The 27,309-nt window shown below is 51.0% G+C and overlaps 2 protein-coding genes across 10 annotated transcripts; both read left to right on the top strand.

Moving 5' to 3' along the window:
* The first annotated feature begins 3,322 nt into the window (after positions 1-3,322).
* Positions 3,323-18,947, top strand: PRODH2 (proline dehydrogenase 2). Of its 2 annotated transcripts, XM_006068783.4 has the most exons (10): positions 3,324-3,618; positions 3,697-3,893; positions 3,985-4,123; positions 4,205-4,291; positions 11,618-11,698; positions 11,784-11,939; positions 12,041-12,207; positions 16,019-16,129; positions 16,772-16,857; positions 18,709-18,947. In XM_006068783.4, the coding sequence occupies exons 1-10, from the start codon at positions 3,445-3,447 to the stop codon at positions 18,894-18,896; spliced, it is 1,386 nt and encodes a 461-aa protein (XP_006068845.1). In that variant the 5' UTR covers positions 3,324-3,444; the 3' UTR covers positions 18,897-18,947. The 2 variants fall into 2 exon arrangements, with proteins under 2 accessions (XP_044788187.1, XP_006068845.1); XM_044932252.1 differs by lacking the exon at positions 11,784-11,939 and having other exon boundaries at positions 3,323-3,618.
* Positions 18,948-19,091: 144 nt separating this feature from the next.
* LOC102409439 (inactive serine/threonine-protein kinase TEX14) lies at positions 19,092-27,276 on the top strand. Of its 8 annotated transcripts, XM_025269842.3 has the most exons (15): positions 19,092-20,400; positions 21,084-21,294; positions 23,188-23,302; positions 23,673-23,838; positions 23,923-24,068; positions 24,150-24,210; positions 24,288-24,412; positions 24,540-24,632; positions 25,010-25,348; positions 25,426-25,583; positions 25,661-25,953; positions 26,273-26,428; positions 26,614-26,852; positions 26,957-27,006; positions 27,096-27,238. In XM_025269842.3, exons 2-14 carry the CDS (start codon positions 21,162-21,164, stop codon positions 26,973-26,975), a joined length of 2,043 nt encoding a protein of 680 aa, XP_025125627.2. In that variant the 5' UTR covers positions 19,092-20,400; positions 21,084-21,161; the 3' UTR covers positions 26,976-27,006; positions 27,096-27,238. The 8 variants fall into 8 exon arrangements, with proteins under 8 accessions (XP_025125627.2, XP_025125624.2, XP_025125625.2 ...); XM_025269839.3 differs by lacking the exons at positions 19,092-20,400; positions 21,084-21,294 and having other exon boundaries at positions 22,773-23,302; positions 25,661-25,854; positions 25,939-25,953; XM_025269840.3 differs by lacking the exons at positions 19,092-20,400; positions 21,084-21,294 and having other exon boundaries at positions 22,773-23,302; positions 26,614-26,770.
* The last annotated feature ends 33 nt before the right edge of the window (positions 27,277-27,309 follow it).

The following is a 27,309-nucleotide window of genomic DNA, read 5'->3' as shown; positions in this document are numbered from 1 at the left end:
GTTAACTACTGATGAGACTTCCCATTTCTCATCCCTCTTGCTCAATAACCCTAAAGAATTCACCCCTAGTTCTGGATTGCCCCATCTTGGGACACTCTGTACTTTTCACACATGTAAATATCAACATCAGACTGATAATCTCATCACCACACCCCAGTGCACCCCCCACATCTCTACCCTGGGAGAAGAACTAAATTCTCCTGATTGGTTAACACAATGCCAGAAGTCAGAGAGTGGGTTTTATTCCTCCTGCTAACAGGAAATTCCTCCTATTTCCAAAATAGAAAATAGAAGACAACCACACACATCACTAGTTCAACTTAAGTGTGGCTCACCTATGCCTAATTTGAGAAAGGAGCAAATTATTTCTCTGTTCAATAATCTCCTTCTATCACCATTAACCTTTGAGATCCACAAATGAAAACAACTCATCTGCTGTTTGGTCCTATCTCCTTAAGAATAAGCAAGGGGGAAAAAAGTAAGACCTGCGAGCTGAGAAATAAAAAAAAAATCTTCTCTTGGGATTTCCCTGTGAGCCAGTGGTTAAGAATCCTTCTGCCTATGCAGGGGACACGAGTTTGGTCCCTGGTCCGGTAAGATCCCACTTGCCCTGGAGTAGCTAAACCCGTGCACCACAGCTACTGAGCCTGTGCTCCAGGACTTGTGAGCCACAACTACTGAAGCCCACACACCCTAGAGCCCGTGCTGTGCAACAAGAGAAGCCCAGGCACTGCAATGAAGAGTAGCCCCTGCTCGCTGAAACTAGAGAAAAGCCTGTGCAGCACCAAAGACCCAGCATAGCCAAAAATAAATAAATAAAATGATATTTAAAAAATTCTGTTACCCTTAAAAGGGTATAAAGAAAATATTATGACAACTTTGTGCCAAGGGCTTTGACAAGTTGGATGAAATGCCAATTCTTTGAAAAATACAACATATGAGAGCTAACCCAAGATGCAACAGAAAATATGAAGAGCCCTATCTTTATTAAAGAAATTGAACTTATTATTAAAATCCTTCCCACAAAGAAAGCTCCAGGACCAGATGGCTTCACTGGTGAAATCTACAAAATATTAAAGGAAGAAATAACATAAAAGCTTTCAAACTTGAGATATAGTTATATGTGCTGAGATGAGCATAATTCTTCAAAATACATTAAGTAAAAAAAAGTCAATGTGCAAAGGGACAAATAATATTTTCTCATTTATATATAAAAAGGAGTTATATAGGTGCATTTTTATGCACAAACTATCCTCTCCAAATGTTATTTAACTTATATGCAGAGTACATCATGAGAAACGCTGGGCTGGAAGAAGCACAAGCTGGAATCAAGATTGCCAGGGGAAATATCAATAACCTCAGATATGCAGATGACACCACCCTTATGGCAGAAAGTGAAGAGGAACTCAAAAGCCTCTTGATGAAAGTGAAAGTAAAGTGGAGAATGAAAAAGTTGGCTTAAAGCTCAACATTCAGAAAATGAAGATCATGGCATCTGGTCCCCTCACTTCATGGGAAATAGATGGAGAAACAGTGTCAGACTTTATTTTGGGGGGCTCCAAAATCACTGCAGATGGTGACTGCAGCCATGAAATTAAAAGACGCTTACTCCTTGGAAGAAAAGTTATGGCCAACCTAGATAGCATATTGAAAAGCAGAGACATTACTTTGCCAACAAAAGGTCCGTCTAGTCAAGGCTACGGTTTTTCCTGTGGTCATGTATGGATGTGAGAGTTGGACTTTGAAGAAAGCTGAGTGCCGAAGAATTGATGCTTTTGAACTGTGGTGTTGGAGAAGACTCTTGAGAGTCCCTTGGACTTCAAGGAGATCCAACCAGTCCATTCTGAAGGAGATCAGCCCTGGGATTTCTTTGGAAGGAATGATGCTAAAGCTGAAACTCCAGTACTTCGGCCACCTCATGCGAAGAGTTGACTCACTGGAAAAGACTCTGATGTTGGGAGGGATTGGGGGCAGGAGGAGAAGGGGACGACAGAGGATGAGATGGCTGGATGGCATCACTGACTCGATGGACGTGAGTCTGAGTGAACTCCGGGAGTTGGGGATGGACAGGGAGGCCTGGCGTGCTGCGATTCATGGGGCCGCAAAGAGTCAGACACGACTGAGCGACTGAACTGAACTGAACTGATCCTCTCCAAGGATACCTCATTACCTTGGAGGCATGAAATTGAGGGACTGAGATTGAGAAGTTGGAGAAAGACAGCTTCACTTCATTTCCTTTTGTGCTATTTTAATTTTTAAATAATTTTTAAAACTGTACATGTAACTAAAAGAAAAGCTTAAGGACTTCCCTGGTGGTCCAGTGGCTAAGACTTCACCCTCCCAATGCAGGAGGCCCGGGTTCCATCCTCGGTCAGGGAACTGGATCCCACATGCCACAACTAAAGGTCCCAAGTGCTGCAACTAAGACCCGACACAGCCAAATAAATACTAAGCAAACTTCCCCACTTCAATCTTGATAGGGGGTGGGAGGGAAAATAAGAATATATTTTAAAACCCTTACAATATGAACAACTGTGAATCATTATCAGGTTATGAAAAAAGGGCACAGAGGCCCCCATGAGACCCCACCAGGTTACAACTCCTCTGATCCCTTTCTGATCTTTGTGATAATGATTTCCTTGCTTGTCTTTTCTTTATAGTTTTGCCATCCATGTATGCACCCATCCCCCCACACACTATATTGCCATTTCATTATCCCTACTTTCAAGTTTATTGACTAGAATAAGATAGCATGTCCTGTTTGGTGTCTGGTTTCTTTCACACAACATATGTGTGAGATTCATCCGTGTTGTTGTATGCATCAGTAGTTTATCCTTTTTTCATTGCTGTATAGTAGTCTGTCATATGAATCCACCACAGTGTGTTTCTCCATTCTTGAGCTGATGGAAATTTGGGTAGCTTCCATTTAGGGCTATTGAAAAAAAATACTGTTGTGAACATTTCTTCCTGTACATGTTTCCTGATGTCCATGTTCAAGTTCTCTAGGATATATGCTTAATATAGAACAGATAAAGATTATGTGTATTTGCAAACTACACTCTCTCCCACTTTAAGATGAAGCAATTGCAACAAGAGATGTTTAATAACTTTCCCAAGATCACAAAGCCACACTGCCTGGCTCCCAGAGCACTCTGACTTAATACCCATTGGCATATGATGGGTGACTAACAATTGTGAGCTGTTATACTGAGGGTCATTGAGGTTTTGAGGGGGGCTTTCCTTTCCTGTCCCCATTATTCTGAACTATGTCCCTATAAGTTAATAATTAACTGCCCTTCAAGGAGTCTGTGATCCTAAAGATTTGCCTTTCCCTGGCTACTGTCTGGTTAATCAGTCACTGTCCCTGGCCGGACAAGGGGCACTGGGTGGACCAGCTGCCTCCAAAGCCCCCTGCTCCAGTGTGGAAGTGGTGAAGGGTTCCTGATGCTTCAGACCTGTCGTGTGTTCTGCTCCCGAGCTGGCCCCTCCCCGGGGAGCTTGCAGCCCCTCAGCTTTGATGGTGGGGCCTTCCACCTCAAGAGCACGGGAGAACTGACCCGGGCTTTGCTGGTGCTACGGCTGTGTGCCTGGCCGCCTCTGGTCACCCATGGCCTGGCGGTGAGCAGCAATCCTGGGGGAACTAGCCTAGGAAGTTCCTGGGGCCTGGTTCTGAGCCCCTGCTCCCTGTCACCCCAGCTCCAAGCCTGGTCTCAGCGACTCCTGGGCTCCCGGCTCTCCGGTGCGCTTCTCCGAGCATCCATCTACGGGCAGTTTGTGGCTGGTGAGACCCCCGAGGAGGTGAGGAGCTGTGTCCTACAGCTCCAGAACCTAGGCCTGCGGCCTCTGCTGGCAGTGCCCACTGAGGAGGAGCCAGACTCGGCTGTCAAGACGGGGTGAGTAGGGGGGCCCGGGCCCAGGGAGGCCGGGAGGCTGGTGGGAAGGGGGCTAGTGGGCTCCCAGCCCTGATGCCTGCCGGCTGGGCAGCGAGGCCTGGTATGAAGGGAACCTCAGTGCGATGCTGCGATGCGTGGACCTGTCACGAGGCCTCCTGGAGACCCCTGACCCGACGGGAAATGCCCTGATGCAGCTGAAGATGACGGCGCTGATGAGCACTCGGCTCTGTGTAAGGGGTGGGCCGGGTGGGAGGGGAGGGGCGGCTGCCCACCAGGTCCCCCTCACCGCCCCACCCGCCATACCATTCCAGAAGCAGCTCACCTCGTGGGTCCGAAGGCCAGGGGATTCTTTGGAGCTGAGCCCCGAGAGGCTGGCAGAAGCCATGGACTCTGGACAGGTAAGGACCACAGGTTGGGGGAGAGGAATGGTTGGTGGGGACTGCAGAGGCAGCAGACACCAGCCAGCGGAATGTTCTAAATATTTAACTATCTATCTCTACTTCCCAGGCTTAGAACTATCAGAATAAATGGGGTTACTGCCCTGGGGCATGGCTGGAGAGTAACCGGAATATGGGTCACCTGGGGATTCTAGGCTAGGGGCCTGGGAGCTGGGAGCTCTAGTAGGATCAATTAAGACAGTAGCTCTTTACCAATAAAAAAGTAACCAATATTTTTTCAATCAACTCAGCTACGCTAGTGTATGCTAACTAGCTAGGAGCTATGATTAGACCAGCGGAGTTTTGGTTCATTCATTCACTCATTTGTTCTTTCATTTATTCTTTATTTCCGTATCTTATTTCTACCTTCCCTGCCATCAGTAATCACTTCACCTTGTATAATATACATCTCTTTGTTATCATGATGTGGTTTTGCCAAATATATGCTATTTGGGGGCATATTTTTCCAACATTTTATTATGAAAATTTTCAAACATACAGAAAAATCAACAGAATTTTACGGTGAACACCTGCTATTGTTGCTTTAAAATCATATCCATTCCTCTATCCATCCACCCACCCATCTTATTTTCTGATGCATTTCAAAGTAATTTGCAGACATCAGCACGCTTCTCTCCCCAAATGCTTCAAAATGTATATCACCAACTAGAGCTCAGCAGTCATTTCTTTTCAGGTAAAATTTATACACAGTGAGATGCATACATTCTAAATGTACTTTTTGATGAGCTTTGACAAATACACACTGGAGCTACTATAATCCCTATCAACGTACAGAACATTTCCATCCCTGCAGAAAGTCCCTTTGTGCCCTTCTCTATCAATCTGGGGTTGGGTATAGTTTTAAACATCTACAAGTAACATTCATCATTGTGTTGAAAAAGACTGATTCTGGGAAAGATTGAGAGCAGGAGGAGAAGGAGGCGGCAGAGGATGAGGTGGTTAGACAGCATCACCAACTCAATGAACATGAGTTTGAGGAAACTCCTGGAGATAGTGAAGGACAGAGAAGCCTGGCACACCACAGTCTATAGGGTCATAAAGAGTCAGACACGACTTTGCGACTAAACAACATTATGTTATCTGTTGCGTCCTGTTTCTTACGTTTTTCCACTGAGCACTCTGATTTTTAGATCCCTCCAATCATCTCTGTATACATCTAATCCATTGTGTTTTTTTTAATTACTTGTTTTTTTCTTTTTGGCTGTCCTGGGTCTCCATTGCTGCTCTTGGACATTCTCTAGCTGGGGAGAGCGGGGGATACTCTAATTGTGGTGTGTGGGATTCCTCACTGCGGAGGCTTCTCTTGGTGCGGAGCACAGGTTCTAGGGTGCCTGGGCTTCAGTAGTTGTGGTGCACGGGCTTAGTTGCTCCAAGTCATGTGGAGTCTTTCCAGACCAGGAATCAAACCCACATCCGCTGTATCAGCAGGCGGATTCTTAACCCCTGAACCACAAGGGAAGTCCTAATCCATTGTTTCTAATTTGGGCTTCTGGCCGCCTGGTTTACCTCTCCTGGGATGGGCACCCAGGTAGCCTCTGAGTCTCCATCACTGCCAAATAACACTACCTGGGACCTGCTGATGTTTATTTTTTAATTTGTATTTTTTTTTTAATGCATCACAGAACACATAGAAGCAGTGCTTAAAGGATCAGCTTTGGAGCGTAACAAGCTTCACCCCTTCATGAGCTTTTCACTCGCATGTGGCAATGGTAGTAATTTCTTCCCAGGGCAGTTTTCAGGACTAAAACCCTTGCCAAGCTGGCATCTTCACGATGACAAAGGGGCCCTGCTCCTTCTGTGTCCCTCACTTCCCTTGTCTTCCCCAACACCATCAGACCTGGTGTTCCTCATTTTCCATCGCTCCCGGCTCATCCTCAGTCTTCGTTAAGTTTACTCTGCCTGATACTCAAATATGGAGGTTCCCCAGGGTGAGGCCCAGGCTTGCTCCTCACTCCCCTTGAAAGGGCCTTCTCACCCACCCCTTCAGCCTCAGTTTCCCCGCTTTGCACTAATGATGCCCACCTGTCTCCAGGCCCAGCCTTTCCCCTGACCCTCCCCCTGCACCAAACTTCCCCTTGGGCGTCCCCCAGACTTCTCACACCCACTGGGTCCCACACTGGCCTGTGTCTCCCTAAAGCTGTCCCTTCTTCCTGTCCCCATGTCAGAGCCGCCCTGCCATCCCCACCCCAGATCCCAGCCCCCACCCATCCTTGGTCTTCACAGTCACCGGTTCCCCAGCACAATTTATGACTGTCCTGTTCACGGTCACGTCCCAGGCCCTAGCACCTAGACAGGATATGATAAACATGTCAAATGAATGAATAAATAAATGAAGCAGGTGAGTTTGGAACAACATATTAACGGTGGAGAACTTACCGACCACTCACAACGTGCTGAGCACTGTCCTAACGGCTTTGCATATATTTGAGGGAAGCATTTCCTCTCTGCCTGTGGGTGGGTGTACATGGTGACGGTTAAGTACTCAGGCTCTGGAGAAGCTGAGGTTTAAATCCTAGGTCAAGCTGTGTGACTTTAGATGAGTAACTTCACCTCTCTGTGTCTTGACCTCTGCTTCCCCCGTAAAACGGGGGTGACAGTAATCGCCACCTCAGACGGTGGTGAAGGGTGAATGAGGGCCGGGTCGGCCCCCTGTGAGGGTCCACCAGCTGTGCACACCCCAGAACTCCCCCGGACGCTGCCCCACAGCAGGGGACGATTTCCTGACTGGGGAGAAGCACTGGGCAGGTAGGTGCTCCTTGCTCCTCCCTCCTCCTGGAGAGAGACTTCTTCCCCAAGATGCGGTCCATATCCATCCTGTTGGCCATGAGTGTGTGTGTGTGTGCTAAGTCACTTCAGTTTTGTCCAACTCTTTGTGACCCTATGGACTGTAGCCCTCCAGGCTCCTCTATCCATGGGATTCTCCAGGCAAGAATATTGGAGTGGGTTGTCATGCCCTCCTTCAGGGGATCTTCCCAACCCAGGGGTTGAACCCATGTCTCTTGTATCTCCTGCATTGGCAGGCAGATCCTTTACCACTAGCGCCGCCTGGGAAGGAGTCCTGTTGGCCATAACAGAATTCCACCTGTTCCTCTTTTTTAACTTTCCCTGAAAACCCAACCCCAGTTGGGTTTTCTCTGAACCCAACTGGACTTCCTGAGTCACTAGAAGCTCACATTCATGTGGAATCCCCATAAGAAGACCGAGAACTGTGTGCATTAGCCAGTCATGTCCAACTCTTTGCGACCCCATGGACTGTAGCCCGCCAGGCTCCTCTGTCCATGGAATTCTCCAGGCAAGAATTACTGGAGTGGGTTGCCATTCCCTTCTCCAGGGGAATCTTCCCGACCCAGGGATTAAACCCAGGTTTCCAGCATTGCAGGCAGATTCTTTACCATCTGAGCCACCAGGGAAGATCTCTGTTACAAATGTGTAACAATTCCTTAAATGTCTGTTGAACATGTACTATGTTCCAGGTGCTATGCTAGGGGTGGAGACTGTTGTTCAGTCACTCAGTCATATCTGACTCTTTGCAACCCCATGAACTGCAGCACACCAGGCTTCCCTGTCCTTCACCATCTCCCAGAGCTTGCTCAAACTCATGTCCATTGAGGGGTGGGGATGCTGATCAAGATAAACAAAATATATGTCCTTGAGGCACTTACTTGAAAGAGACAATCATTCAAATCAAAGCCAAAGAGAAAAACAAATATCTTACATTAATGCATATATGTGGAATCTAGAAAAATGGTACAGATGAACCTACTGCAAAGCAGAAATAGAGACAAAGATATAGAGTACAAATGTATGGATACCAAAGGCGGGGGGTAGGATGAACTGGGAGATTGGGATTGACATATATCAGTTCAGTTCAGTTGCTCAGTTGTGTCTGACTCTTTGCGACCCCATGGACTGCAGCATGCCAGGCTTCCCTGACCATCACCAACTCCCAGAGTTTACTCAAACTCATGTCCATAGAGTCGGTGATGCCATCCAACCATCTCATCCTCTGTCATCCCTTTCTCCTCCTGCCTTCAATCTTTCCCAGCATCAGGGTCTTTTCAAATGAGTCACTTCTTTGTATCAGGTGGCCAAAGTACTGGAGTTTCAGCTTCAGCATCAGTGCTTCCAATGAATATTGAGGACTGATCTCCTTTAGAATGGACTGGTTGGGTCTCCTTGCAGTCCAAGGGACTCTCAAGGGTCTCAACACCACAGTTCAAAAGCATCAATTCTTTGGCACTCAGCTTTCTTTATAGTCCAACTCTCACATCCATACATGACCACTGGAAAAACCATAGCTTTGACTAGACAGACCCTTGGTGGCAAAGTAATATCTCTGCTTTTTGATATGCTATCTAAGTTGGTCATAACTTTTCTTCCAAGGAGCAAGTGTCTTTTAATTTCATGGCTGCAGCCACCATCTGCAGTGATTTTGGAGCCCAAGAAAATAAAGTATCTCACTGTTTCCATTGTTTCCCCATCTATTTGCTATGAAGTGATGGGACTGGATGCCATGATCTTAGTTTTCTGAATGTTGAGTTTTAAGCCAACTTTTTCACTCTCCTCTTTCACTTTCATCAAGAGGCTCTTTAGTTCTTCTTTGCTTTCTGCCATAAGGGTGGTGTCATCTGCATATCTGAGGTTATTGATATTTCTTCTGGCAATCATATACAGTATTATATGTAATGTAGATAACTAATGAGAGCCTGCTGTATAGCACAGAGAACTCTACTCAATGCTTTATGGTGACTTACATGGGAAAGAAATCCAAAAAAGGACAATATGTATATGTATGGCTGATTCACTTAGATGTATAGCAGAAATTAACACATCATTGTAAGGCAACTCTGTGTGCTGTGCTGTGCTCAGTCTTGCCTGACTCTTTTGAGACCCCATGGACTGTAGCTCACCAGGTTTCTCTGTCCATGAGATTCTCCAGGCAAGAATACTGGAGTGAGTTGCCATTTCCTCCTCCAGAGGAGCTTCTCAACCCACGGACTGAACCTGTGTCTCCAAGTCTCTTGCATTGGCAGGTGGATTCTTTACCACTGAGCCATTGGGGAAGCCCCAAAAAGCAACAATAAAAGCCAAAAAGAGTCCAATAAAAAGTTAAGACAAAAAACCAAAGCTGAGTGCAGACTTGCTCGGCTGCCGGTCACGTGGTAGGGAGGGGGCGCAAGTGCACCCAGCCTGGAAATTCGTTCTTTTTAAAGGTTAGGTTACCCTCTGGGTCTCAGTTTCCTTATTTGTAAATTGGAAATTATGTTTACTTAATTGTTTCAGGGAATCACAGAAATTAATGCAGATGAAGTACATACATTAGAAATTGGGTTCCAAGAGTCTTCCTGTATTAGTAAGTTGCCTTTTCACTTGAGCTCTTCTGAAAGGTTCCTGTTTATTAGAAGTGATCTTGGATTCAGATGTAGAGGGTGGTGCAGAGACAGACACAGAAAAATACTGCCCTCTCTTCACTCTATTCATAAGTGTGTGAAGAATGTTTAATTATAAAAAAAAAAAAAAACTCAAAGCGGATATGTAACAAGTATAAATAAGCATTGTAGAATGAGATGGTTGGATGGCATCACCAACTCAATGGACATGAGTTTGGGCACACTCTGAGAGATAGTGAAGGACAAGTAAGCCTATTGTGCTGCAGTCCATGGGCTTGCAAAGAATCAGACATGACTTAGCGACCGAACAACAACAAGGACTTCTCTGGTGGTCCAGTGGCTAAGACTCCATGCTCCTAATGCAGGGGGTGCAGATCAGATCCCTGTTAGGAAACTAGATCCCAAATCTGACAGCTAAGAGCTCGAGTGCTACAACTAAAAGATCCTGCATGCTGCAACTAAGACCCTGTGCAGCCAGATAAATAAATTAATTTTTAAAAAACGAGTATTGTAGGGAAAAATAAGGCTGAGGAAGGGGAAGGGAAAGCCCCAGCTAGGGAGCTGCAAATTCAAACCAGAGAAAATAAAGACCCTGCTGAGAGGTTGGAGTGGGGTGGATGGACATCTAGGGGAACAGTGTTCCAGGTGGAAGGAACAGCCAGAGCAAAGGCTCTGAGGTGGGAAGGTACTTGGCATGTTCAAAGAGTAGCCGGGAGGCCAGTGAGGCCGGAGAGCAGTGAGCGAGGCGAAGGGTGGGAGGAGGTAGAATAAGGCGTCAGACCAGGGGAGCCTTGTGAGTTGCAGTGAGACATCCTGAGAAACTAATGCAAAGTAACACTCACAGCTCTTATTAGGAGCTGGTTACTGTTCCTAGATGCTAATTCCAAGTCACTTCACTTTCCCAGCTTTGGTTTTCTCACTGGAAAACGGAGCTTGGAATAATATCTGCCTACTAGGATCATTGTGAAGATTATAAGATGGCATTTGAAGTCACCTATTATTATAACAATAACAACATGTACTGAGTGCTTAGGGCTCCCCAGTGGCACACTGGTAAAGAATCTGCCTGCCAAAGCAGGAGGTGCAAGAGACGTGGGTTTGATCCCTGGATCAGGAAGATCCCCTGGAGTAGGAAATGGCAACCCGCCCCAGTATTCTTGCCCGGGAAATCCCATGGACAGAGGAGCCTGGCGGGCTATGGTCCATGGGGTCTCAAACAGTCAGACACAACTGAGCACACACAAAACAACAAAAACACTGAGTGCTTATCATATGCTGGCCCTGTCCTGTCCTGTTTATGGCCAGGCCATTTTTATCCACACAGCAACTGAATGAGGTAGATACTATAATCATCCCCATTTTACAGAGGAGAACATTGAGGCCCAGAGAGGTTACATTTGTTCAAGGCCACACAGTGAATGGTGGAGCCAAAACTCAAACTCAAATTCTGGGCTCTCAACCCGTGTGTGTGTGTGTGTGTGTGTGTGTGTGTGTGCTAAGTCTCTTCAGTCATGTCCGACTCCGTGTGACCCCATGGGACTGTAACTGGCCAGGGTCCTCTGTCCATGGCATTTCCCAGGCAAGAATTCTGCAGTGGGTTGCCGTCCCCTCCTCCAGGGGATCTTCCCGGCCCAGGGATAGAACTGGCGTCTCTTTACCTGCATTGGCAGGCAAGTTCTTTACCACTAGCACCACCTGGGAAGCCTGTCCATCCATGTATTATACCTCAATAAATAGTATCTATATGATACAGCTGCTTTCCAGATTTCTAGTAATTTCTAAACTTTTTTCCCTGCCTGCTGGTGGGGGAGAGGAGGCTTGGGCTCTGGAAGGGTCCAGAAGGCCTGAGCCGCCTTGCCTCCCCGCTGCCCCCCAGGACCTCCGGGTCTCCTGCCTCAACACCGAGCAAACACGACACCTCCAGGCCTCCCTGAGTCGCTTGCACCGGGTGGTACAGGTAACAGCTTCGGCCGAGGCCTGCCTCCACCGCACCTGCCTGCTGGTCACCCCTGGGGCCCGACCGCAGTCCCTCTCACCCTCAGCATGCCCGGGCCCAGCGTGTGAGGCTCCTGGTGGATGCTGAGTACACCTCCCTGAACCCGGCACTCTCTCTGCTGGTGGCTGCCCTGGCCACGCGCTGGAACAGCTCCGGGGAAGGGGGGCCCTGGGTGTGGAACACTTACCAGGCCTATCTGAAGGTGTGTGGTGCACTCCGGGGACGGGGGTTGTGGTTGGGGACAAGGGGCTGCAGGCCGGGGTCCCAGCGCCTTGATCTGAAGCCGCCCATGTGCTCCACCAGGACACCTACGAGCGGCTGAGGCGGGACGCTGAGGCTGCAGACAGGGCTGGCCTGGCCTTTGGGGTGAAGTTGGTACGAGGGGCATATCTGGACAAGGAGAGAGAGACGGCCCGGCTCCAGGGAACCGAAGATCCCACTCAGCCTGACTATGAGGCTACCAGTCAGAGGTGGGACGGGGCAGGCCGGCCTCTAAGATGAATAATTGTTGCTGTGGTTGTTCAGTAGCTAAGTCGTGTCTGACTCTGTGACCCCATGGCTTGGCAGCACGCCAGGCTTCCCTGTCCTTCACTGTCTCCTGGAGTTTGCTCAAATTCACATCCAGTGAGTCAGTGATGCTATCTAGCCATCTCATCCTCTGCCGGCCTCGAGAGGAAGAGCATTAGCATCTAACCTTCCATTAGAGCTCATTGCCCACAGTGTCCAGCAACCTACGTGCGTCTACAGGTCACTCTCTTTCCCCGACCAGGAGACTGTCGCTTCCCACCTGAACAGCAGCCTGCTCCCTTCTCTGTCACCCCTCCCCAACCTGTTGCCAGTGGGGAGCCTGTTAATACCTGTGTCAAATCTCCCTCCTCAATTCAAATCCTCCCATAGCTCCCAGCACACCCTCAATAAACCCCAGATCCTTGCAGTGGCCTGCAGTCCTGCCCCCTCACTCACTTCACTCCAGCCACACTGGCCTCCTTGATGACCCCAGGGACATTGCACTTCTTGTTCCCACTGCCCAGAACCTTCTCCCTCCAGATGGCTGCATGGCAGGACTCAGTCACTCACCTTCTTAGGTCTTTACTTTTTGGGACCTTCTCAGGGGACCTTCTTGCCCTCCCTACCAAAAACTGACACACACCACACCCTCTCTTCTTAGATTGATTTTTCTCCCAGCACTTATTGGCAGCAGAGCTTTGGCATTCAGTTGCTCATTGTCTTTCTCTCCCATGAAAGCATGGGCCCAGGAGGGCAGGGTTTTCTAACTTGTTCACTGCTGAGTCCTCAGTGCTTAACACTGCTGCTCCATGGGAGGTGCTCGGTACAGGTATGGTGAATGAAGGAGTAAACGACCCCAAGCAGTAGATACTATTGCTCTCTCTCTATTTCACAGAGGATGAAACAGGCTCAGAGACGTGACATCTCTTACCCAAGGGTGCAAAGCTAGTGAGTGGCAGTGCCAAGGTTTGAGCCTTGGCAGACTGGGTTCCCTGGTGGCGGTAGCAGTAAAGAACCCTCCTCCCAATGCAAGAGATGCAGGTTCAATCCCTGGGTCATGAAGATCCCCTGGAGGAGGGCATGGCAACCCACTCCATTGTTCTCACCTGGAGAATCCCATGGACAAAGAAGCCTGGTGGGCTGCAGTCCATCGGGTCACAGAGTTGGACACAACTGAAGTGACTTAGCACATGCAGACTGACTCTAGAACCCTCATTCTGATACACCTCAAATCACAGGCAAGACATGGCTGAGCTCCTGGGGCCACCATCTCGTGGCCCTGAGAAGAAAAGATTTGTTCTTTCAATACACACTTGCTGATCACTTGTTTCAGATCAGTGTTGGATTCTGGTTGTGGTAGCAATCCAGCTGGACCCCAGGCTCTGTTCTCATGGAGCTTTCAAAGCCTGATTCCATTTCCCAGTGGACAAGGAGGGGTCTGTAGAGCCACAGGGACTTACCAAGCTCGCACAGAAAGTGGCCAAGCCACGAAGGCTAAGCTTGCATCCAAAGCCCATGAAGCCTAGTCACATTTGTATCCTATGGGCTTAATCATTTGGAATTATTTTTTTTTACTGAGATATAATTCACATACTATACAATTTGCTATTTTAAACTACAATTCAGTGGTTTTTAGTATATTCATTAAATTTTGCAGCCATCATCACCAATTCCAGAACATTTTCATCATCTCAAAAAGAAACTCCAGGACTTCCCAGGTGGTCCAGTGGTTAAGACTCTGAGGGTCCACTGCAGGGGACATGGGCTCGATCCCTGGTCTGGGAACTAAGGTCCCACATCCTTAAGCAAAACAAACAAACAGACAGACAGACAGACAGACAGACATGGCACAGCCAAAAGCAAACCATATCCATCAGCTGTTTTTGTTCAGCAGCTGAGTTGTGTCCGACTCTTTGAGACACCATGGACTTCAGCACGCCAGGCTTCCCTGTCCCTCACCATCTCCAAGAGTTTGCCCAAGTTCATGACTAGTGAACTTGGGCAAATCAGTGATGCCATCCAACCATCTCATCCTCTGTCACCCTCTTCTCCTTCTCCCTTCAATCTTTCCCAGCATCAGGGTCTTTTCCAGTGAGTCAGCTGTTTGCAAAGTACTGGAGTTTCAGCTTCAGCATCAGTCCTTCCAGAGTATTCAGGGTTGATTTCCTTTAGGATTGACTGGTTGGATCTCTTTGCTTTCCAAGGGACTCTCAAGAGTCATCTGCAGCACCGCAGTTCGAAAGCATCATTTCTTTGGCACTCAGCCTTCTTTATAGTCCAGCTCTCTCATCTGTACATGACTACTGGAAAGACCATATCCTTGACTATATAGACCTTTGTCAGCAAAGTGATGTCTTTGCTTTTTAAACACTGTCTAGGGCTGTCATAGCTTTCCTGCCAAGAAGCAACCATCTTCTAATTTCATGGCTGCAATCACCATGCAGTGATTTTGGAGCCCAAGAAGAGAAAATCTGTCACTGCTTCCACCTTTCCCCCTTCTATTTGCTAATTTGCTAATGCAAATATCCATTAGCAGTCACTCATAATTCCCATCCCCTTAGGCCCTGGAAGCCATTAATCTACTTTTTGTCACTATGGATTTGTCTATTCTGGACATCTCATATTAGTGGAGTCACATAATACGTGACCTTCGGTACCTGGCTTCTTTCACTCAGCATAACGTATTTAAGGTTCAGCCATGTTGTAGTGTGTGTCAGTGCTTCATTCCTTGTTATGGTTGAATAATATTTCATTGTATGGAGAGGCCGCATTTGATTTATCCATTCATCAATTGATGGATATTTGCATTGTTTACACTTTTTGTCAATTGTGGATAGTGCTGCTTTGAACATTCATGTACATATTTTTTGGTAAATTCACATTTTAAATTCTCTTAAAAGTCCAACTCTCTAGGACTGGAATTGCTGGGTCCTATAGTCACTCCATGTTTAACTTTTTGAGGAAGTGCCAGATGGTTTCCCAAAGTGTTTCCAAAAGGTTTCCCAGCCTTTTAGACTCACACTAGCACAGTAGGAGAATTCCAATTTCTCCACATCTTCTCCAGCATAGTACCATTAACGTTTTAATAGAGATTTTAAATAAATAATACATTCACGTGATTCAAAAATCAAAAAGGGGACTTACCTGATGGTCCAGAGGTTAGGACTCCATGCTTCCACTTTGAGGGGCCTGGGTTTGATCTCTGGTTGAAGAACTAAGATCCCACATGCCACTCTCTGCACAGCCCGAAAAAAAAAAAAATCAAAATGACACAAAAATGAACAGGCTGATACAGCTCACTTCCACCCACATCCCCATCCAATCATGGCAGGTGGGGGGGGGGTTTCCTGCCCCCACAGGGGCCCTCCACTATCTTCTGGGTGTTCATTTAGCCAGTCTCCCACTTACAGACATTTGGGGTGTTGCTAACTCTGCTCTGTAGACGTTGCTGAAGTGAATGTCAGTGGGTAAATGTCATCTCCTGTGACATGGCCCTTTGCTGTGAGACTGCCATTGTGCCAAAGACTTTAGGTCTACCCTCATCTCACTCCATCCCCACAACAATGCTAACAGATGAATGTGTGTTGTTAAAGGGAATAAAAAGGCTCAGAAAGAAGATGTGCCTCACAGCTGAGGCAGGTGGGATGTAGGTACTTCCTGACTTCAGGGTCCTTGCCCTTAGGCACCCTACCCCTCAAGGACATAAATCCCCGGTCTCTGCGGCCTGACCCTAACTCACCAGGTGCCATAAGCTGATCCTTCATCTCCCTTCAGTTACAGCCTCTGTCTGGAGCTGATGCTGACCCAGGTGTCCCATCGTGGCCCCATGTGCCACCTGATGGTGGCTTCCCACAATGAGGACTCTGTTCACCAGGCAACCAAGCGGTATGAAGTAGGGGAATGGAAATAAGCGCCCAAAGGGTGGTTGACAAGGGGAGGGACTGTGGGGGCCAGTAGGTTCAAAGGAGGTCTGGGGAGAATATTCAAAATATTTAACCCCTGCTACACCTGTAGGCTCCAGCTGAACAAGGAACTGCCCCTTATTTGCTGGGGAATAGGGAAGTCCAACGGAGAAGGCAATGGCAACCCACTCCAGTACTCTTGCCTGGAAAATCCCATGGACGGAGGAACCTGGAAGGCTGCAGTCCATGGGGTCACTGAGGGTCGGACACGACTGAGTGACATCACTTTCACTTTTCACTTTCATGCATTGGAGAAGGAAATGGCAACCCATTCCAGTGTTCTTGCCTGGAGAATCCCAGGGACGGGGGAGCCTGGTGGGCTGCCGTCTATGGGGTTGCACAGAATCAGACATGACTGAAGTGACTTGGCAGCAGCAGCAGGGAAGTCCAAATATTTCAGGAAAGGAGCTGAGACTTACCAGTGAGATATCAGAGGTCCCAGGGCCATGGTTATTTATCAGTGAGTTTGGAAATACTTCGATATTTGAATAACTAGAAGAGCCATATGAGTGTGTCATGGGGGATCCAGCCACTGTCTGGATTGATGATGTGACCTTTTCTGTAGCATGTGGGAGCTGGGCATTCCTCCAGATGGGCCAGTCTGCTTTGGACAACTTCTGGGGATGTGTGACCATGTCTCCTTGGCACTGGGTATGTGAGTGATCCGTCCCTCCCAGCCCCTACTCCCACCTCCCACCTAACCTGCCCCAGCCTCATTCCCTCCCAAACAGATCCCTTCTCCCATTCCCAGATGATGCCTGGCCAGGCTCCCGTCAGCCTGCAGCCGGCCCAGTGGCAGGCCCTCAGAGAGGTCTGTCCCATATCTGAGGGCCTCGTGGGCCTATGTCTCTGCATCTGTGCGCTGTTGTTTTTGTCTTGATCTTGGTATCTTGGTTTTTGATCTTGGTATCTTGTTTCCTGTCTGCTTTGTTATCTTTACTGTGTTGTTCCCCAGGGCCTGAGACCAGAAGATTTATGTTTTCTTCTGCCAGGCACTAAGGGGTACAAAATCACTGTACCCTAAATTCACAGCTTGAGGTTTCTTGAGCTATCTCAAGGATCCACACTGGGGCTGCAAATATTTTAGGAGACTAACTTACAGTAACGGGATTCCAGAGTGGCTCAGTAGTAAAGAATCTGCCTGCAATGCAGGAGATGCAGGTTCAATCCCTGGGTCAGGAAGATCCCCTGGAGGAGGGCATGGCAACTCACTCCAGTATTCTTGCCTGAAGAATCTCATGAACAGAGGAGCCTTGTGGGCTAACAGTCCATAGCCTTGTGGGCAAAGTCTGACAACGACTGAAGTGACTGGGCACACACGCACGCAACCCATGGCCACAACTTCTCAGAGATGGACTTCTGTTTCCTTCCTTGCTCTGTTTACGGTCAAGGCCAACCTTCCTTATGGGAGAGTTGACTTCTTGTTAACTCTTACTTTTAGGGTCTAGATTTTGGGGTTCACACTTAATCTGGGGAAACTCTCCTTTATAACTCAATCCTGGTCAGGCCTTAGGCCTCCATTTCTGTACCCCCTTAACTTTGAAGTCATTAGACAGAAACTCAGTTTTGCCCTCAGGAAAGAAACGCTTCTCGTGTAATCCTTTGCTCTGGGTTCTCTCTCTTTTTTAAGAAAAATTTTTTTAAAATTTATTTTTGGCCGTGCTAAGTCTTCATTGCTGCTTGGTCTCTTCTCTAGCTGTGGTGAGCAGGGGGTTACTTTCTAGTTGCAGTGCACGGGCTTCTCATTGCAGTTTCTCTTGTTGCAGAGCACGGGCTCTAGGCATGGGGGCTTCAGTAGTCACAGCATGCGGGGTCAGTACTTGTGGCACGAGGGCTTAGTTGTCCAGTGGCATGTGGGATCTTCCCGGACCAGGGATTGAACCCGTCTCTCCTGCACTGGCAGGCAGATTCTCTACCACTGAGCCACAAGAGAAGCCCCTCATTTTCTCTTAATTCTTGAATTAGTAAATTCCTTATTCTCTTTGCTTCCCTAATAGTTCAGTTGGTAAAGAATTCATCTACAGTGCAGGAGACTGCGGTTCGATTCCTGGGTCAGGAAGATTCCCCCGGAGAAGGGATATGCTACCCACTCCAGTATTCTTGGGCTTCCATTGTGACTCAGCTGATAAGAGAATCCACCTGCAATCAGGAAACCTGGGTTCAAAAACTGGGTTGGGAAGATCCCCTGGAGAAGGGAAAGGCTACCTACTCCAGTATTCTGGCTTGGAGAATTCCATGGACTGTATAGTCCATGGGGTTGCAAAGAGTTGGACACGACTGAGTGACTTTCACTTTCACTTTATTCTCTTTGCAGCATTTTTATAACTTTGAGAATTTTTATTTTAATGTTTACTCCAGGAGTTTTAGTTTTTTCAGCAGGAGATTTTGTCCAACTCACCTAATCTGTCATGCTCTCAGAAATGGAAATCTCTGTTCTAGATGGAGCCTATGGGAGCCTCTTGCCAAACTTGAGCCCACACCCTGCCAATACTCTCCCTCCAGGGCAGGCTGGCTATGCTGTGTACAAGTCCATCCCCTATGGCTCCCTGGAGGAGGTGATCCCTTACCTGATCCGGAGGGCCCAGGAGAACCGAAGTGTACTACGGGGTGCCCGCAGGGAACAGGAGCTGCTCAGCCAAGAACTTCGACGGAGGCTGCTGGGGCGGGGCCTGAGGGTATCCCCCCATTAGCACCCCCAGGAGTCACGTGGTCAATAAAGTTCTTGAGCTGTTGCCCAGGCAGCTGCCTTGCACCAAAGCCACCTCTTTGGGGAAGGGCTCATTTTGACCTCAGCCAGCCCAAGTTCGGGGGCTCTGTGGCTCAAGAAGGATCTTTAGATGACCCTAGAGCACAGCGAGGGCATTGATCAAAGACTAAGGAGGTCCCCCCCCAACCCTGAGGCAGTCTATCCTGCAAAGGGCCTGGGGTCAGCTGTACCCAACCAGTCAGTGGCTGACATGGGAATTTTCTTCACTCCTGTGGACACCCGGGTAAACAGCACAGATGAAGAGCAGACACTGAAACACTGAAATCTAGAGGCTAGGCTAAGGCCACACGTCCAGGGAGAGACAGAGAGAAGAGCAAACCACTCTCTCTCTTAATAAGCATTTACTGAGTCTCCTTCTAAGCTAGGCTCTCAGGTAAATAACGCTGGGGACACAGCAGAGACCAACACAACCCCAGGCCTGGCCTCACCGGGTTTTCAGTCCAGTAGGGGTAGACAGACCACCTTCAGGCAGTGACAGCCCAGGGTGATCAGGGCTGTGATGGGTGAGCTCAGGGGTATCTGGGCAACCTTGGGGAAAGCCCAGAGGCTGAAGGAGGCCAGAGGAGACACCTGGTGATCAAGAGGGCTTCCCAGAGAATTCCCAAGAATAACCAAGTAAATATTGAGAAGAGCATTCAAAGCCAAGGGCATGTGCACAAACAGACTGGGGAATGGGGAGACAAGGATGGGTGGGGGCAGATGATGCAGTCTTAGGTGCCACACTGCAGGGCTTCAACTCTGTCCAAGTTCACTAGGGAGTCAGGAAGGTTTGAAATAGGGAAGGGACAGAGTCAGGTAAGACTTTAGTTAAGAGTCCCCTGGCTGTCACATGATGGGTGGACTAGTGGAAAGAACCACCAGAAGACTGAGTGGAAGGGCCATGGAGCTGATAGCCAGAATATGAGGGAGACATTCAGGGTGAGACCCAGGGCTCTGGGTGAGAGGGGACAGTGGGACCAACTCTTAAGATGGGGATCTGGCAGGAAATGCAGTTTGGAGGAGATACTGAAGCCAGTGTGGGGCCGGGTGGGTGTGAAGGTCCCAGGGAACATCCAGGGAGAGGTGTCCAGCACACTGAGGAGCCTACGTGTGGGGCAAAGAAGAGAGCCCGGGGCAGAGACGAACAGGAAACTGCCCGTGGGGTTGACATGAGAAGCATGGGAAGACAGCGAAAAACAGGGATGGTGAAAGGCTGGGCATTCCAAACAACAAGGCAGTAACATTAGGGAGCAGCCACAGCTCTGGGGTGGACATTGCAGTCTTTTCTACCGGGTCGCCTCAGGGACATAAGAGACGCTCCTGCGCGCAAGCGCAAAGATGGCTGGCGATCATTGATGCGCATGCGCCTGGAATTGCCGCCTAGACCTCCGGAACTTCAGCGTGGGGTCACGTGGCAGTCACATGGTGATCACTGTCGGAGCCCAACGGTAGGTGCAAAGCTGAGGGGACTGGTCCCCCAGCTGGCCACCATGCCCCTCCCCCAGCCCACAGAACCCCGCCCCCATTCTCCCTTCCCACCCATCTTGTGCCCACAGACCCCACCCCTTTCTCAGCCTTGGTCTCAGTTCTGCACACTTTTCTCCCAGCCCACAGATACATCTTCAGACTCCTTCTTTCTTCCGTCGCTTCTAATCCATAGACCCCATCCTAGTACACAAACACTTCCCTAAAGCTCAGTCCATGCCCCCAGCTCTCAGACCCTTTCCCAGCCCGCGGACCCCAGCCACCGCCCCCTACCCCTCCTCAAGGCCCTTTCCCAGCCTGCAGACCCTGCCCTCAGGCTGTCCTCCTTCCTTGGACACTCCTGTCTCACAGCCTGTAGACTGCACCTCCCTCTCAGGTCCTAACCCTCAGAGCCTTCTTCCTCCGGCCCCTATGTAGTCTTCAGACTCTCTTCCCAAGCCCCTGACTCCTATCCTCATAGCCCTTACTACTCCTCTGCCACAGAGAGCAGATTTCCTTAGCTTTTTTTCACTCCCAGACTCCCCTGAACTCCTGACCTTATTTCTCATTCAGATGCCTCTCTCCAAATCACACCCCTCCCAAATCACCTTTAATTCTCAGACTGCCCCCCAAGACTCACAGCCAGCTCTGTCTTTATTGCTCCCAGAGATCTAGTCCTTCATGTCCTCCTGCCCTCATGAGACCTGCTCACTGATTCCTGGCCAGGAGCTGACGGAGTCCACAGATGCCCTCACTGCGTTCTCGATTCCCTGTGGAGCTGGGCTCTGTTCCGGATCCAGAAAGCCAGGTGGGCCGTCTGCATCGCCTGGCTGTGGCTGGGGGCCCAAGGTGGGGCCTCACCCGACTCCTGCGGAGAGGTGAGTTTGGCTACTGAAACTGCCTCGGGGAATGAGATCAAGGAGCAGAAAGGAGGATGCAACTTCAGTTGACCTGTTAACAATTGTGTATCAGGCACCTGTCCTGTGCCAAGGCGCTGTTGTCTGTGATGGAGACTTAGGGGCGAGAATGACCCTCCAGATCATTGTGAATTAAATCCATAATGAGAATTTAAGAGAGTGATGAGAATGAGGGAGACACCCTGGAAGGATGGCCTTTCGAATGGGTTGATACTTGGGTCCCACAGCATAAGAGCCAGTCATGGAAACAGCTGGGGAACAAGCACTTCAGAGGGAATAGCCAGTGCAAAGGCCCTAAAATCAAAACAAACTGGGTACACAGTATCGTAAAGCAATTATTCTCCAGTTAAAAGTAAATTTTAAAAGCAAAAAAAACCCCCACAAACCCCAAAACTGGGGATATGTAAGTAGCAGCAGGGAGCCAAAGGACTCAGGGAGGCAGCGACTGCAGACAGGAACAGGCCTTAGGAGTGGTGTGAATTTTGTTGGATTTTGTTCTGTGTGTAATCGGAAACCCCTGGAGTTGTAGGCAGGAAATTAACATGATCAAACTTACAGTTTCTGCTGTTCACTGATTTTTGTAAGTTGATTGTGTATCCAGCCACTGTCTGAGCTTGCTTAATAGTTGTAAGTGTGTGTTGATTCTTTTACTTTATTGTTATCTGCAGACAGTAACAGTTTGGTCTCAGCTATTCAGTCTTTAAACCACAGTCTCTTTTTTCTGTCATAAGGTGTTGACCAGAACTCCTAAACCTTGTTATCATTGGACATCTTTTTTTTTATTCTTGATATTAAAGAGAAGAGTCTTATGTTTCTGCATTAGGTACTTTGCTTGCTCTTGGGTTTTGGTTTGTAATTTTTATCAAGTAAGAAACTTTCCATCTATTCTTAGTTTTCTGAGGTAGATTTTTTTTTTCTAATCATAAGTAGGCATTGAATTTTTTTGTTTTTTGGCATTGAATTTTACCAAGTGCTTTTTCTGCATCTACTGATACAGTTAAATGTGATTTTTATTTTTTAATTTGTGAATGTGTTTTTTTTACATTGATAGATTTTCTTTTGTTGATTCATCCTTGCTTTCTGGGAATAAATCAATTGGGTTACCCCTTTTACTTTATTTAGGGGCTTTGCATGTATGATCATAAATTGAATTGATGTATGACTTCATTTCTGGTTCTGGAACTCTCATCTGGTTTTGGAGTTAAGGTCATATTTTGCCTCATAAAAATTAGCCTTGCCCTCTTGCCCGGGTACCTTTGTGCGATTTTTAAAATTTATTTATTTGTGGCTGTGCTGGGTCTTCACTGATGTGCAGGCTTTTTCTCTAGTTGTGCTCCACAGGCTTCTCATTGCGGTGGCTTCTCTTTTTGTGGAGCACGGACTCTGGGCAGTGGGGCTCAGTAGTTGAGGCTCCCAGGCTCTAGAGCACAGGCTCAGTAGCTGTGGTGCACAGGCTTAGTTGCTCCACGGCATGTGGGATCTTCCCAGACCAGGGATTGAACATGTGTCTCCTGCATTGGCAGGCGGATTCTTTACTGAGCTACCAGGGAAACCCCTCTTTGTGTGATTTTGACACCTCTGGGATGGGGGTGGGGTGGATGTTGGCAGGGCAAGTAGACATCACCTTGTTCCAGTTCTGTGGACTTAGTGGTGAGGAGTGTGTTGAGATGGATTCTGAGGCAGAGTCCCCAGCGGCTGGAAGGTGGCGGTTCCAGGACACAGAGGTGGAATCTGGAGCCGAGGGTCACCCAGTCAGGGAGGGATTGTGGAGGCTGGGAATTGGGAAAGGTGTTGCCAGGACCTCTGCCCCTGGAGTAAGGGGCAGGGATAGTCCTAAGCCTCGCTGCCCCTCAGTCGTCCAGGTAGACGGCGAGAACTCGGCGGGGCAGACGGCGCTCTACCTCTCGGCGCTGCTGGGTCACAGCTCGGCCGTGCAGCTCCTGCTGGCCTCTGGTGCCAACCCCAACCAGTACGTGGACACATGGTGATGCCCCACACTCCCAGCGCCCTGAGTCTGAGCCCCAGAGAGCCAGGGCTGTCTTCCCCAGAGACCTCTCTCCCTCAGACCCCCTCCCATCCCCGGTGACCCATCTTGCTCTCTCAGTTAACCCCTTCTTGTCCTCCAGAAACTATTCCCATCTTCCTGGTGCCTCCATGCTCACTGCCATCCTCTCACTCTTTCAGGGACTCTGCTATGTCCCCAAGTGAGCCCGCCATCCTGATGCCCTCTTCCCACGAGCATAGTGACCCCCGTATCTCTCCATGCTCCCCTCCTCCCACCTCCTGTCCCTGTTCCGTCCCTTTCCTAACCCATTCCTGTGCTCGCTGTTCTGCTGCAGCCGCTGCCTGGATGGCAGCACCCCTGTGCACGCGGGCGCCTTCTCGGGCCGTAGCCTGGTGCTCCTACACCTGCTGCAGGCAGGCGGCGACCTGCGTCTGCGTGACCAGCAGGGGCACAGCCCTCAGGACTGGGCAGAACAAGGTGGTGCCAAACAGAGCTGGGAGGTGAGCTGTGGCCAGGGTGGGCTGAGGGCCTCAGGGCCGGGCCCCGCACCCCACCTCACCCCACGTGCTCCCCGCCCCGTCCAGATGCTGGAACTGTTACAGCTGTGCCGGGCCCACATGTCAGCCCTGGTGCATGGCAGTGAGTTGGCGCCCTCTGTCTCCCTGGGCCAGTGGCAGGCCAGCTCTGGACACAGCCTGTGTGGTGGTCTGCGTCTGGTGCAGGCGAACAGGTAACGGTGCACGTCCTGAGGCCTGCCTACCCACCACGCCTGGTTACCCTGGACTTGCTCTCAGATGGCCCTTTACCTCAGGGCATGGAGGCCGGAGCAGACCAGGAGACCCCCCCATGTCCCTGCCTTAGGGTTTGGCCAGGTAAGCAGATGTTGGAGGGAGTGGGGACCACGGTGTCTGTCCTCTTCCTGCCTCACGGTCCTGCTCCCCACCCCCAGCTGAGCAGCCTGTGGCCACTGGGCCTGGTAACAGGTGTACCCCTCGCGGACCCCAAGGAGCTGCTGCCAGCGCAGGGCGAGCCCGACCGCACCTACAGGAGCAGCTCCCACACCCTCATGGCCAAGTGAGAGAGCCCCTCCGACACCCTGCTTGGTGTCCATCAGAGCTGGGAAGAGTCCAGCCCTCCTGCCCCCCTCACCGGGAAACCCCTTGTCTCAGACCTGCACTCTCTCCCCTCTGCCTTCCTCCAGCCTCCTGTGGAGGGGCCACCCCGTGACCGTGCGGCAGCCGAAGGTGCCAGGAGCCCAGGCTGATGTGCTGTTGGCTGACCTTCAACACTGCAGGTGGGTCCCTCCAGCTGGCCCCCCAGGCCGCCGTCTTCTACCCGCCCTGCCCAACTTGAGTGTTCTGGAAATCGATGACCAGGGAATGTGGTGGTGGCCGCAGTTGCAGCCATCACCCCTGGGCCAGCACTTGGCATGGAGCCCTCCTACTGGAGTGACCCACCTCACAACGGGAAAGTGGGCGCCCAGTTCTGTAGGCCTCGGAGAGGAGTGGGTGTTGGGAGGGTGCCACGGACAGTGGTGCTGGCCCCACCACTGCCAGGCTGTATGACCCGGGGTCACTGTTTCTCCTCTGTCCGGTGGCTGAGGCAGATGGTCAGCTCCCGGCCGGGCGGGCTGGGGCCTCCTCATGAGTGGCCTGTTCTCCTCCTGCCCAGTGCCCTGCACCACCCCAGCCTGCTGCTGCTGATGGCACTGAGCCCCTCGGAGGACCTATCGGGGCTGTGCCTTCTCTTCGAACCCGTGTGGCTGGGCTCCCTGCATGTGGTGCTACACCCCCAGGGCCCACGAGAAGGAGGACCCCCCCACCTCGTGCCAGGCCTGCTGCCGGGCCACCTGCTGCTGCAGGTGCTGGAGGCCCTGCTGTTCCTGCAGGCCCGCTGGCGTGCTCACGGCGGCCTCAGCTCCCATGCTGTGCAGCTGGTGCGGCCAGGCCTGGCCAAGGTGGGCGGCCTGGAGCACGGGCGCCCACTGCACCAACGCTGGCTGCAGCCCAGGTGAGTGCCTGCCTCCCTGTCCTGCCCGTGGCCCCGTCCAGCAGCCGCTGACTCACCAGGTCCCTTGGCCTCCACAGGCCGCGGCAGGGTTACCCCTGGGGAGGCCCAGGCCCAGGGCTGCCCCCACCTCCCGAACTGTACCCATGGCTGCCACTGGAGCTCATCTGCGGTGACACGCCTGCGGCCACCTCAGACCTCTACAGCTTCTGCATCTTGGCCCAGGAGGTCTTCACGGGTCAGTGAGTAACCCCGCTCCCAGCCCCACTGAGGCCCCCTACCTCAGTTGGGTCCCCCAATCATACTTCCTCACAGGAGAGCTGCCCTGGGCTGGAAGAAAAGGGCCTGAGGTGAAGGCTAAACTGGAGGCGGGTGAGAGCCCGGCCCTGGACCCCCTGGTGCCAGCCCCCTACCAGGCCCTGGTTCGGGCTGGGCTGGGCCTAGGGCCTGCTGACCGCTGCGGCAGCCTGCAGAGTACACGATATCTGCTGCGGGAGGCCATGGCTCAGGTACAGGACAGGCGGGCAGGGGAGGGTGGCAGCCATGGAACCTCAGGCAGGGCCTGTGTCCCACACCCAGCCTCCTCTCCACAGGACTCGGCCTCTGAGGTGAGCTCCCCAAGGGACTGGGCCATACAGTGCCCTCCACCGCAGGGTTCTCTACCAGGTTAGAGGGCCCAGAGGGGATGGGGGCAGGCGCTGAGCAGAGCTCGGCTGTGCCCCTGCCCCATTTCCAACTGGCTGGTCTGCAAGCCCAGAGACACTGTACTGTGAGGTGATTCCCAGAGCCAAGACTGCACCCGGGCCTGTGGCCCGCTGTGATGTCCCTAGGCCCCTCCCCATCCTAGGCAGGAGCGAGGACAGGCACTTGGAGGACCGAGGGAGCTGTGGGCCACCCACGCCAGCCCTCTGCCATTGCTCTCTGCAGGTCATGGGCCACAGCAGAGTCCAGAGGGGTGCCACCTGGGACTCGGGCAGCAGCTTGACTCTAGGCAGCAGCCCGAGTCCCCACCCTGGCCTCTGCCCAGGGCACAGCCCCACAGCCAGGGTCAGCCTGGACCACAGCCTGGAGCCCAGATCAACAGTATGGATACCCCAAGTCCTGCGCCATTGTCCATTTGCTCACCCTTGACCCTTCCCCCCAGTTGTCACCAACCCCAATTTCCCTGGCTGCCTCTCCTCTGACCAGGGACCCCCTGGGACCCCCACTGTTCCCCTCGCTGACCGGTTAACCCCCACCCCGCCCCCGCCCAACCCTGCTTCCCCCAGGGCCCTGCCCTGCACGCCAGCCTTCAGGACTCAGCCTCCCTGCTGGGGACTCAGAGCTCTGAGGAGCGGTTTGAGAGGAAGTTCTCAGCCAAGATCCAAGCCCTGCGGGGGCTGCGGCGGCACACACACAGGGCTGCCCTGCTGGACCCCCAGCCCTGTGAGCCCAACCCCTGCCTGCTGACCCACAGGGAGGCTTCCCATGCCCTGGAGGCTGCTGGCAGGGAAGGCCACGAGGGCAGGTGAAGCAGAGGGCCCTGAGCTCAGGCCCTGCCCCAGCCCGCCCTCCCAGGGCCCTCCTGAGCTCCGTGGCCACTGGTGGCAGCTCTAGTCTTTACTCCTGCAGGTACCCAGCCCTGAGCTGATCAGAGGAAGTCGCTTCTCCAGCCTGCAGAAGTGAGAAGTGGGGTGCTGGTGGGAGGGCCCTGGGCCTCTTCCTCCTCCTCGAGGTCAACTTCAGCCCACCCTACCCCACCCTCTCCCAGGATGGATCTGCTGGAGGAGATCATAGCAGAGCTGCAAGGTGGATGCCAACTTGAAGACGGGCCCAGGCTCAATCCCACTCCTGACACACATTGTTAGGGCACCCGTGGTCCCCTCTGTGCAGATGTCACCCCTCAGAGCCTCCCAGGAGTGACTCCCCACTTAGCACCTGCTGAAATGATAAATGAGAAAGCAGCCCACCTGTCACTGCCTCTT

The sequence above is a fragment of the Bubalus bubalis genome, chromosome 18 (assembly GCF_019923935.1).
Source record: "Bubalus bubalis isolate 160015118507 breed Murrah chromosome 18, NDDB_SH_1, whole genome shotgun sequence".
Classification (NCBI taxonomy): Eukaryota; Metazoa; Chordata; class Mammalia; order Artiodactyla; family Bovidae; genus Bubalus; species Bubalus bubalis.
The sequence above is the reverse complement of the archived record's forward strand: the minus strand, read 5'-3'. Positions and strand labels throughout refer to the sequence as shown.